The sequence below is a fragment of the Nicotiana tomentosiformis genome, chromosome 12 (genome assembly GCF_000390325.3).
Source record: "Nicotiana tomentosiformis chromosome 12, ASM39032v3, whole genome shotgun sequence".
Lineage (NCBI taxonomy): Eukaryota > Viridiplantae > Streptophyta > Magnoliopsida > Solanales > Solanaceae > Nicotiana > Nicotiana tomentosiformis.
In genome coordinates, this window is record NC_090823.1 from 20,500,611 (window position 1) to 20,513,257 (window position 12,647).

At 38.8% G+C, this 12,647-nt stretch overlaps 2 protein-coding genes across 16 annotated transcripts in view; one reads left to right on the plus strand and one right to left on the minus strand.

Annotated features, from left to right (window-relative positions):
* LOC104107270 (B3 domain-containing protein REM10-like) overlaps window positions 1-12,647 on the minus strand; it is a 153,942-nt gene that overhangs the window by 72,433 nt on the left and 68,862 nt on the right. The gene's annotated exons all lie outside the window — the stretch shown is intronic.
* LOC104087897 (putative B3 domain-containing protein REM15) overlaps window positions 1-12,647 on the plus strand; it is a 222,796-nt gene that overhangs the window by 1,549 nt on the left and 208,600 nt on the right. For 10 of the 15 annotated variants that reach the window (XM_070191792.1, XM_070191791.1, XM_070191790.1 and 7 more), the window contains exons 2-9: window positions 212-524; window positions 1,091-1,326; window positions 1,488-1,755; window positions 1,840-2,036; window positions 2,198-2,465; window positions 2,767-2,912; window positions 3,023-3,257; window positions 3,409-3,483. In XM_070191792.1, the coding sequence (XP_070047893.1) occupies window positions 212-524; window positions 1,091-1,326; window positions 1,488-1,755; window positions 1,840-2,036; window positions 2,198-2,465; window positions 2,767-2,912; window positions 3,023-3,257; window positions 3,409-3,483 (1,738 nt within the window). The remainder of the gene's footprint in view (window positions 1-211; window positions 525-1,090; window positions 1,327-1,487; window positions 1,756-1,839; window positions 2,037-2,197; window positions 2,466-2,766; window positions 2,913-3,022; window positions 3,258-3,408; window positions 3,484-12,647) is intronic. The other 5 variants (XM_070191794.1, XM_070191797.1, XM_070191798.1 and 2 more) reach the window with 5 other exon arrangements.

Genomic DNA, 12,647 nt, shown 5'->3' on the forward strand with positions numbered 1-12,647 from the left:
GGCAGCAAACCATGACCCAGCAAGGGCATGATTAACCCCAACTATTAACATGGGGCAGCTATAGATCATTTCGCATAGTTCAAGGGCTAATTTGACCCTTTGCCTTTTCGTAATTGTTTATCTAGGTAGAAAAATAATACTGTTTCACATACTAAATAAAACAATTTGATGATTTGGAACAAGGCAACTCTAAGTTTGTGTTGTACCGCAGAAAATTCCTAAAGGTTTTCTGAAGTATCTAAAGGGACATGAGCATGAACATGCAGTACTGAGAAAGGTGGATAAATACTGGCTGGTGAAGGTGAACGACTATCGATTCAAAGCAGGTTGGGCAGAATTTGTGGAAGAGAATGATTTGCAGTTGGGAGATATGTTGGTTTTCAGATATGAAGGAAACATGGAGTTTGAGGTAATGATCTTTGATTCAAGTCACTGTAACAGAGAATATGCGGAGTATTTGCAAGAAGAAGAAGCAGCAGCAACACATACTTTTGGAGAGGCTTCCAAGAATTTTGAATTTGAAGGTGAAGTTATTTAGGTTCTCAACTTTCTTTTTTCGGATTTGACATTTCTGTTATTTATGGAAGTTATTTTCCTGATTATTTATTTATTGTGTACTGATGCATAAACAGTATGATGCTTAATGCCATTTAATACTCCCTGTCTCATTTTAATTGTGAGGTTACTAAAAATGTTTGTCCGGTAATACTTGTCAATTTATAAAATCAAGATAGAATGATCAATTCCCCATTTTGCCCATAATATTAATGGTCTTGAAAGTAAGCAATACTAATAGAATGCACATTTATTGCATAGAGATAAGGATAAATTAGGCAAAAAAATACTTCTTATTTATGATTCCTTAAGGGGCATGCAAAACGGAAATATGACAACCGATTAATATGGGACAGAGGGAGTAGTAAGAAAAAGTAGAATAGAAAGAGAAACTAAAGTGTCCTTTAATCTTAATACAAGAAAATACTGATGTGATGTAATTTATTTTGTTTAAGAAATTAGCCGAAATGTGTGGTAGATAGTTAAATGTTGTTCCCTTTTCTAAATGGAATTTGTCATATTTAATATCTTGAAGATACAAACAACTACGCCTCAATCCCAAGTGGTGATCGACTATATCAATCCTCGCCATCCACGTCGTGCTATTTAAGCCATTCAAGAAATACCGACGATGTAATAGAAATACCAAGCCCCGGCATCAAGTTGTCAGACGAGGATTCTTCACGTGCGGAAGCTGCTACTGACAAGCATGTTGGTCATTCTCATTTTGTATGCACTATTAAACCATATTGCCTAACATATGGTTACATGGTAAGTCTTAGAACTCATTAATTTCACCTAAACTCTTCAAGAATCTTCAGGCTAAAGGAAGTATGTGTACTATTTTGCTTATTTTTATCCTTGTTTAAGTGAAAATCTGAAGAATATGAAATGTTTTAATGATGTGTTCAAATGGTAATACACTTTGTCAGTACCTTCCTCAACAATTTGCAAATGGTCTCTCCAACAAGAAGTGCGATTTGATTATAAGAGATGAAAGACAAAGGTTATGGAATTTAAAGCTAAGTTCTGATTGCAACAATCGAGTCCGTATTGGAGATGGATGGCGTAAATTCATTGTTGATAATCGGTTAAAGGAGGGAGATCATATTGTGTTTGAAGTTGTTACTGATGAAGAAACATCTATATGGAAATTTCATGTTGTTACTACTGCAGAAACTCCAATGAGGAAGTTTCAGGGTAAGTTTTCTCATATCATGTTATACTATTGATAAAGAGGAGCCTTGGCGTAACTGGTACGTAAAGTTGCTGCCATGTGACCAGGAGGTCACGGATTCGAGGCTTGGAAACAGCCACTTGCAGAAATACCAAGCCCCGATGATGTAATAGAAATACCAAGCCCCTGCATCAAGTCGTCAGACGAGGATTTTTCACATGCGGAAGCTGCTACTGACAAGCATGTTGGTCATTCTCATTTTGTATGCACTATTAAACCATATTGCCTAACATATGGTTACTTGGTAAGTCTTAGAATTCATAAATTTCACCTAAACTCTTCAAGAATCGTCAGGCTAAAGGAAGTATGTGTACTATTTTGCTTATTTTTATCCTTGTTTAAGTGAAAATCTGAAGAATATGAAATGTTTTAATGATTTGTTCAAATGGTAATACAATTTGTCAGTACCTTGCTCAACAATTTGCAAATGGTCTCTCCAACAAGAAGTGCGATTTGATTATAAGAGATGAAAGACAAAGGTTATGGAATTTAAAGCTAAGTTCTGATTACAAAAATCGAGTCCGTATTGGAGATGGATGGTGTAAATTCATTGCTGATAATCGGTTAAAGGAGGGAGATCGTATTGTGTTTGAAGTTGTTACCGATGAAGAGACATCTATATGGAAATTTCATGCTGTTACTAATGCAGAAACTCCAATGAGGAAGTTTCAGGGTAAGTTTTCTCATATCGTGTTATACTATTGATGAAGAGGAGCCTTGGCGTAACTAGTACGTAAAGTTGTCTCCATGTGACCAGGAGGTCACGGGTTCGAGCCGTGTAAACAACCACTTGCAGAAATGCAGGGGTAAGGCTGCGTACAACAGACTCTTGTGGTCCGACCCTCTCCCGGATCCCCCCTCCCCCCCCGCATAGCGGGAGCTTAGTGCACCGGGGTTCCTTTATGTTATACTGTTGATATGTTCTTTTGTTAATACTTTTGCCAAATATTTGACATGACTTTGTATGCAATTAGCAAATGCTACAGAAAAACCAGAACCCAACATCATGTCATCATACAAGGCTTTCCCCGATGTAGAAGCGGCTAAGGACATGCCTCTGTCTCGCCCTGATCATTTCATTTCTACTGTCAAACTCCATCACATTTCGAAATGTAGGATGGTAAGCTTAAAACTAAATTCTACTTTCATTGTTACACTTAAGAAGATAAAAGGAAAATAAGATGAACTCTTAAATATGAACAATTTACGTGGTTATAAACTGTGTTTCAGCATGTTCCAAAACTATTTGCAAGAGAAAATGGCCTCAGCAACAGGAAATGTACGATAGCGATAAGAGATTCTGAGCAAAGGTCATTGGAATTTAGGCTGTATTCCTCCTCTGCTGGCAGCACTTTCATTGGAGGGGAATGGCGTAAATTTTGCGCTGCTAATTTCTTAAAGGAAGGAGATCGCATAATGTTTGAGATATTTGCCAAGGGAGAGAAACCTATATTGAAATTTTATGGCAAGTTTCACATCTTAAAACCTTATGTTATACTTATTTCATCACTTTTACACCATTTATCTGCTTCTTTTACTTCAACTTAATGTTCTGTTTTTGGATTTATATTCATCTTCAGTTTCAGTTTTGACTTGTTTCAATTTTTAAAAACTAGATTTGAGAGCAAATGCATCACTTCATCCCGAAGAAACGAAGCCTAATTTGGATGCTGAAAGAGTTTCCACTCAAGGTCTGGATAATAAGAACATATTAACCTTGATTCTTACTACAAGAAATTGGACTTTCAGCGCCGACCTTTACGACTTTTGTAATTTTTGTGGTTACTTTAGTCGCAACAAAAAGTCAAACTTCTCTTAGCATCTGTATCCAATACCTTTGTCTTTTCTTTTCATTTCTCTGGCTCTAATAGTTCTCTATCTTCACAAGGTAGGGGTAAAGGTCCGCGTACACTTTATCCTTCTCAGACCCTAATTGTGGAACTTCACTTGGTTTGTTGTTCTTTGACTCTAATAATTCTTCTTTCTTTTCTTTTTCATGTATATTTTTAAATGAAGAATAGGCCTCGGGATTGGGTGAAATGATGACGAAGCTCAATATGCAATTGTGGACATGTCGTCACGGTTGATTGTTTCAGGATCCTTTTGCTCGAATTGTACGTAGATCCTTAAGAATTGTTCTAACCTGTTACTGCTTCACAAGCTACTTCTGTTGTCGAGCTATATTCTGCTTCTGCTGAAGATAATGGCGTTGTCTTTTGAAGAAACTTTTGCTCTTTCATCACTGCTAAAATTAGTTTTCAATATTTGGCTTTCAGAGATTGTAACTCTAGATGTAAAGCTTCTTTCTTACCTTTCAGCAGACTCTTACAGCTTGTTTGGATGGTTGTTACCTATTGTATCGTATTGTATTGTTACTTTAAATATAATTTTTGTTTTGATTATTATTTAAATTTTATTGTATCGTATTGTTAAATTCGTCGTTACGTAACGGCAATAAGTGCCACTTTATGTAACGACGGATTTAGTGTGGTGACATCATTACCTTTTTTTTTCTTTTCTCATTTTACCCTTCTTTATTATTAAATAAACATATATTAGCCTTTACCCTACTTTTTTATATAATGATTCTCCTTCATATCCTATTTTTTCTTTGTAATGTTGCAAGTTTATTTTTTGGCGTGTGACATCATGAAATACAGTAAACGATACAATCTATTCAAACATTGTATTTATCAGATAATACAGTACAATACAATACGATATATTATGAAACGACATGTCAAGCTGTAATGGTTCTTAATTCTTCTTAAAAGATTATATTGAACGTGTATTATGTGTAGTTATTCATAGATTATTATAATATTATATCTAGATTAATGTTACTCTCCTTAGTTTTTATCTCTGAAATAGTGGACTACCTATTTCTCATAGTTGATGTAGGCTTAGACGCTTAGTGGCAGATTCATGTAAATAATTGTATTTCTTCTATATATTTCTCTTTTCATATGAATTATTACTGCTCCCTTCGACTCAATTTATATGGTGGGAAAGAATGCGTTTTTCTATTATTTTTAGTAACTTTATAATATCAACTTTCATATTTTATCTTTAATATCACATGACTCTCTTATAACATTGATTTCATGTTTAATTATACTAGTTTCTGGACATGTATTTTGCGCGTGTATCCCATATAAATAAGGAAAAATATATATTAAGAAGTCACATGAGACTATTAAAAAATATGTTTAATTATAAAATAAAGACAAAAGAAAAAGTATAAGTTCTTGCAATGATGAATGATAATCCTGTTTCGCTAAATCGACAACAATATTAAAACACCCTGCTACACCGAAATCGTAATTGTAATATTATATCGATATATAGGTTCTGTATTTTCTTGAAAATAGTACAATGAGTTAACTTGTATCACATTGCCACAACGGAAAATGTCCAAATATGCCAATGTACTATACGAAATTGAGCATATTTGCCCTTCGTTAATACTTTAGCTCAAATATGCCCTTACCGTCACATAGTTGGTCCATATATACCCTTAGAGTTACACAGTTGACCAATATATGCCCTTTTCGAAACGGAATCCACCCGAACTAATTAGTTCTTTCGTTATTGTATTAAAGTGTATTACAAACACTATTTCCTTTTTATTAGTACTTTTTTTCTTTACCTATCTCTTTTCTTTCTTTCTTTTTTCTTTTCTTCTCTTTTTTTTTTTCCTTTTTCTTTCTCCCTTATCCGATTTCCTCCATTACCGATGTCTTCTCCATTTTCATCACCAATTTCACTTGACAAAACTCATGAATTCCAATTACTAAGAAAATTCTCGCATAAGAATATTTTAATAGACCATATGTTTGTCAATTTTTTAATTTTTACTGAACATATATTTAGTTCTAAAAAATTTAACAAAGTAAGATTGAAATAATATTTATATAACAAAAAAACCGAAAAATCCAACAAAATCGAACAATCCAAACCGATATAATTGGTTTGGTTTGGTTTTGATAAAAACTGAACCAACCCGTTCCATGTACACTCCTAATTTACATAGTTAATAAAAAAAATAGAAAATGTCTAGCTGAAAAAAGATAAAAAAAGATTAACAACTCAAATTTATAACACTACAACTTGAACTCTAGGCTTTTAATCATTAAATTATCTTTCTGAAAATAATTTAAATATCTTTCTCATTGATCTGATCGAGGCACTGATGCCATTCTGGGACCCAGGGCACAATGTTTTTCACTTCTTAGATTTTGAATTTACCCCTACGCTGGAGGAGATAGCAAGTTATGCCGGTTTTGACAGGAGTCTTAGGCATCAATATCTAGTAGCACCCAGAACTGTGACCCCTCATAAATTTTTGGACCTTCTCAGCATTAATTAGCAAGTTAAGAGTGAAAATTTGGCCGAGGGTTTCTGTACACTCCACTTCTTGTATAGCCGGTATGGGGTCCCCCACGGATTTGAGGCTCTAGACACTAGTTTGAGTCACGAAGGGAAGAAAAATAAGTGGGAATCACGCAGAGGTTTAGTCTTCGTAGTCACATTCTTGGGCACTCTGATATGCCCAAGGAATGACAGACACATAGAGTTGGGACTTGCAGGAGTGGCTGACTTTCGGGTCAAGAAGGCCAATGGTACTCTTGTGCCGATGATTCTCGCGGAGATCTATTGAGCTCTAACTGCATGTCGAGCTGGTGCAAAATTCTTTGAGGGTTGTAATCTGCTTTTGCAAATGTGGCTGGTAGAACATCTCTGTCATCGCCCAAGGTACATGAACTACGGATTAACCGGACTTAGTTACATCGAAGAGTACAGAAACAGGGTAAACGACTATGAGTTTTCGGAAGGTACTGAAGCATGGTTCACACATCTGGGTTCTTTAACCCCAAAGCAAATTGGGTGGACTTTCAGCTGGCTTCCGGTCAACGAAGTTATCTACATGTCTACCGACGTGTGCTTTATTTTATTGATGAGTCTTCGGAGTATTCAACCATATGCTCCGTATCGGGTTCTACACCAGTTGGGAAGGAATCAAATAGTCCCTCATGATGAAGATCTGAGTGGGCAGGTTATTGAGCTACGTCCAGGGGCTGCGTTCCCGGAAGAAAAGGTTCGCCAGGTTTGGCATCAATGTAGGTTTTTGGAGCCTCAGACTCAGGTATGTGATTTATCATCTGGTGAGGTAGAGTCTAACTACACAGCATGGTATGGAAAGAGAGCTCGGGTCGATCAAGAGCCAGAACAGCCCGCCAAAAGGCCCCATGTACAATATTTCACTGACGGGGCACAAGAACAGTGGGTCTAGTTAGCCAAAGAGAAGGAATACCAGACCACCATCAACAAACTAAAACATCTAGTCAGAACCATCAAATTTGAAAGTGGGTTGCAAGCCGCTGAAGATGAGAGAGAAAATAAAAGGTTGGCCCGGGACAACGAAGCCCTCCGCGCTCAGCTCCGGGAAATGAAAATAGCCGCCAAGATGCCGGTAAGAAGTGAGAGGGACAAAAAAATCATAAGCAACTTGAGGCGAAAAGTGCATGACTCTGTGACCGACCTTACAAAGGCCGAGAAAGATTTGGCAAAAGCTCGGTCGAGGGTGGAGAAAGATACAGAAGAACAGACAAGGTCAGCCCGCCAGTTAAAGCAAGATATGAGAGAGAAGTCGCGATTTTAAGGAAAGAGCCGGACACCCTCGAAAATGAAATGGGTCAGCAGGTAAAGGGCATCAAGACAGAAAGAGAACATTTTTATGAACTGATTAACCATTTGGAAGAGAGTGTGTTGAAATTACAAGACAAAAACAACACGACCATGCAGGTGGTGGAAGCCCGTGAACAACAAATTGGACGGTTGCTCCAAGAAAATGGTGCCATTAAACATAGAATCAAAGAAATAGCCGATTACACTACAATGAAATGCAATGAATGTGCGGGTATGACTAGAGGTATGTTCTTTGCTTCAGTGTTGTCTTTCGCTCGCCAGGTCATGGACGATCTAGAGTTCCTTCAAGAAGAGATTGCACGTAGGCCCCTACCGAGACCGACTAATGTCCCGCAGGCCCCCAGAATAACATTTGAGGCCCATATGTGTTCTTGATTGTTCGGTCTTTGAGTTTGTATTTCACTTTTTCTCGAATTGAGTCTGTTTGTCCTTTCGTCCATTTCGAGTTTGTTGTTATTTTGCTTTGAGTCTGTATGTTTTCCCTTCTAAGTCAGTTATCATTTGTCTTCGAGTCTTTGTAATGAAAAAACCAAAAAGATTTTAATTAATGAAATATTGAAAATCCCAAAATTTTCTTCGCTTTCATTTTGCATTTATTTCCCTAAACTACGTAATGGTCTGATTCATATGGTCTCATGATAAGTAGGTAGTCCTTATTGGATGCGATCACAACCATAATTAATCTGAGTGAAAATCAAAAAAAAAGGAAGAGAAAATTGAGAGACAATAAGTAAAAGAAAAGGAAGAAAAGTGTGACAAAAATAAAAGAGAAAATGAGGAGTGATGACAACGAGAGAAAAACCAGGAATGACAAAACAAAAAAGAAAAAGAGAGTGGAAATGAAAGAAAAGAATTACAGAGTGGAAAAGAGATAGTGAAAAGCCGGGATGAAACACGCAGCCGTTCCAATTTTTTTTTAGAAATGTTTAACTGTTCAGGTGCATTGCATCCCCAATGTGCGATTCCCTATCTGTTAAATATCTCAAAACTGACAAGGTTGTTGTGTGTGCAAATAAGCTAGGTTATGTTCAGGTGGTTGGTTTTGTCGGTAATCTGGCTTGTGACCCCTATTTTACAAGATCCAAAGGAAAGGTTCCAATGGCTTCATAAAGCAATCTCCGCATTATTAATACTGAGGACAACCCTGAGATGGATATTTCACAACCCGAATCGGCAACTGTCGAAGAAAATAAGATGTTGCGTCTCCGCATGCTGGAAATGTGGACGCATGGTCCAATGCTAGGGAACCGCCACACGCAATTCCTGAATTCCCCGAGCTGGTCCCAAGGACGAGTGGAACCACCATCATCATTATGTCTAACCCATTTATCCCATTTGGGTACCCTACTATATCATCCAACTTTACTGGTATGCCTTCTGTGGTCCGCCTCTAGGCACCGTTTTCTGGGGCATCTTCAACATTGTTCTCCGCACCACCGGTCTTCACCATGGCATAACCACCTGTGCCCAGGCCATGCTTTGAACCCCCAACATTTACCTTCCAAGGTCCGCAATTTCATCCTGATGTGACTCATGTCACTCCGGACTCGTATGCCCAACAGCCGCAGTATGAGTCTCCGATTGAGCAAGAAAGAACAGTTAGAAATCCCGAGCAGGAAGAATTAGCTCGGAAGATGAGAAGCTTGGAATAGAGCTTGAAAAATATGCAAGGCTTTAGTAGCCAAAAAAGTGTTTCCCATTCGGACTTGTGCATGTTTCCCAATGTTCATTTACCTGCTGGTTTCAAAATGCCGAAGTTCAAAAATTATGATGTGCACGGAGACCCAATCACCCTCTTAAATAGATATTGCAATCAGTAAAGAGGGGCTGGTGGAAAAGAAGAGCTTTTGATGGCCTACTTCGGAGAAAGCTTAACAAGAATCGCCTCCGAGTGGTACATGGATAAAGAAATCACCTACTGGCACATATGGGATGATTTGGCCCGAGAGTTTGTCAGACAATTCTAGTATAACATGGACATCGCTCCCGGCAGAAACTACTTGTCCAATTTGAAGAAGAAAACTGCGGAAAGTTTCCGCGAGTATGCTGTCAAATAGTGTGAGCAAGCCGCCAGAGTAAAACCTTCGATGGATGAAGTAGAAATGGTTACAGTCTTCCTACAGTCCCAAGAGGTTGATTACTTCCATAATATGATGTCCTCTATGGGCAAGCCATTTGCTGAGGCTATCAAGATTGGGGAGATGATAGAGAACAATCTGAGAACGGGATGAATTTTGAGTCAAGCCGCCTTGAAAGCTACATCACAAGACATCCAGAATGGCTCATGGGGTTTGGTTATTCTCAAAAAGAGGGAGGAGAGATCCATGATGGCTTCGAGGGGATCTCGCCGATCATTTGACCATTCTTATATGCCACCGAGAACCCCACAACACTATAACCCACATCAAGATGCAGCTTATGCCGTGACACCACCTTACTATGCGTTGATGAATGCCCAACCTTACACACGGCCCCAAACATATTACAACCAAACCTGAGCTGCACCTCCTAGAAATAACCATCCCTACAAAGCTCCTTATAACCCTCGCCCACCACAAAATACACAAACATAATCCACGCCCTCGTGAGCCTCCTAGGAGAAATAATTTCACCCTTATTAGCGAATCTTACTCTAGCATGCTTCAACAGTTAATTCAACTAGGTCTATTGCAACATGTACCTCCCAATCGGCAAAATCCTGAATCCCTATCATATAGGGCCGGTACTAGGTGTGCATACCATTCAGGAGTAGAAGGCCATGATACAGAAGACTGTTGGACCCTCAAGAGGGCGGTCGAAGGTCTGATTGAAGAAAAAAGAATTGTGCTGAGGGACGAGGAGATCTCTAATGTGACCAACAATCCATTACCTTCTCACAATAATGGGTAGATCATTGGCATGATTTATGATGACAAAGAGTTTGACCCGGCATTAAAGGCCAGTGTTTCCATCGCCAATTCAGTGGCAAGACCTAAAGCGACGGTGAAACTAGCCAAAACCGAAAATAATGTTGCCCCGATTCCTCAAGCCGTTGAAACAAAAAATGGTCCAACACCTGCCAAGAACGTGGTTCTCTATGTTCCTAAGTCCTTAAGAAAAGAATAGATTATCCTTGACACTCCCAAAAAATTCAAGTAAATGAAGGCTACATTGAGTGTTATATATACCAAAGGGGAACTATGTGGCACGGGCTCCGGTAATTTCACCAAGGCTGACTGAGCCCGTGGTTATCATCCTCACACCATAGAGTCCTATGAAAGATCCCACCGATGTCCCTTGAAACTACAACAAAAACGTAGTTACATACAAAGGGAAAGGGGTTATGGGAGAAATAAACGAGACGAATCAGTCTGGGAAGTACCATACCCCAAAAGAGGTAAAGAATTCCAAACTGAACAAGGATAAATGAATGCCATCCAAGAAGCCTGTAAGCAACGAGGAAGTGGAAGAGTTCTTCAGAAAGATGAAAACTACAGAATACTCAATAGTTGACCAACTTTGGAAGACTACTTCCCAAGTCTCACTCTTATCTCTGCTACTGAGTTCGGATGAACACCGGAAATTTCTCCTCAAAACATTGAATAGAGCATGTCCCGGTTGATAATTCTGTCGAATAATTGGAAAGAATGGGCGAAAGATTTTTTGAGGTCTACAAGATTTCTTTCAGCCACGATGATTTGCCCCCAGAGGAGCTGCCCACAGCAAAGCCCTCCACTTAACCATCAAATGTGAGGGTTATTATGTGAAAAATATGATATTGGATAGTGGGTCCGGAGTAGATATTTGCCCTCTCTCAACACTCCAGAGAATGGAGATTGGAACAAAAAGAATTCGGGCTAACAACGTCTGCGTACGAGCTTTTGATGGGGTCAAGAGAGACACAATAGGAGAAATTTATCTGATTTTGACTATTGGCCCTATGGATTTTGAGGCGACCTTCCAAGTTTTGGACATGGAACCCTCATACAATTTCCTCCTGGGTAGTCCATGGATTCATGTTGCCGGAGCTATTCCCTCCACTCTTCACCAAATGGTCAAATTAGAATATGATAATCAAGAGATTGTTGTCCATGGAGAAGACGAGCAATCCATCTACCGTGACCCTTCAGTCCCGTGTCTTGAAGCTAGGGAAGGCAGTGAGCATATTGTGTGCCAAGCTTTCAAAATTGTGGTCCCCGACCAATTTGAAGAAGGTGCCCCATTACCTCAACCTTGCTTGTCTAATGCTTTGGTCATGGTCGCCACCCAAATAATTCGAAATGGGTACAAGCCTGGAAAGGGGCTCAGAGTATCTCTGCAGGGCATTACTAATCCTATTACCCCAATCTCTAATGAGTAGTGTTTTGGTGTGGGTTTTCGATCTACAGTGCCCGATAGAACATGGGCTAATGAGAGCAAAGAAAAAGGGTGGGTCCTGTCCCAGCCCATTCCACATCTCGCCCAATCATTTGTCAAACCAAAGTATATGGAAGAAGAAGAGGCTTTTGCGACTGAAGAAGTCGATGATATCTACGAAGCCTTGAAACAAATCCTATATGAGTCCCACATGGTCTAGCCAGGGGAAGGCACGAGCAGTGCTGAGGTGCAGTATATGAGATCATAATTCAAGCTCCAGAACTGGGAGGCTACCCTATTCCCTGTCAGGCGGGAGTCCCGATAGTTTAGTCTTTCCATCTCTTCTACATTACGAGTTATTTCAGGGTGTAACTCGAATGTTTTACTTTATTGTCTTTTAATTCTGATGTAGACCCTCATATCTTCAATTCAATGAAATAGAATCAATATTTCATCGTCCATAGATGTCTCTTTTCTTTTGTTCTGATTTTGCTATTTTTCTTATCTTTTTCTTTTCAGTTCTAATAATGCGGACTTAAATAACTTGACATGCTTTCGGACTTTATGCCCATATCATAAAATACTGTCTAACTTTTAGGGTCGGAATATGATGAAGATGAGGCTTTTAGGGAAATAAATCGAGAATTGGAACAATTTGAGAATAAGCCTGAGCCAAACTTAAATGAAACTGATCCAGTTAATTTGGGAAGTTCTTAAGAGATCCAAGAATCCATGATAAGCATTTACGATGACGAAAGAACTAGAGATGCCTTGATCCAACTTTTGTTTGAATTCAAAGATGTGTTTTCAT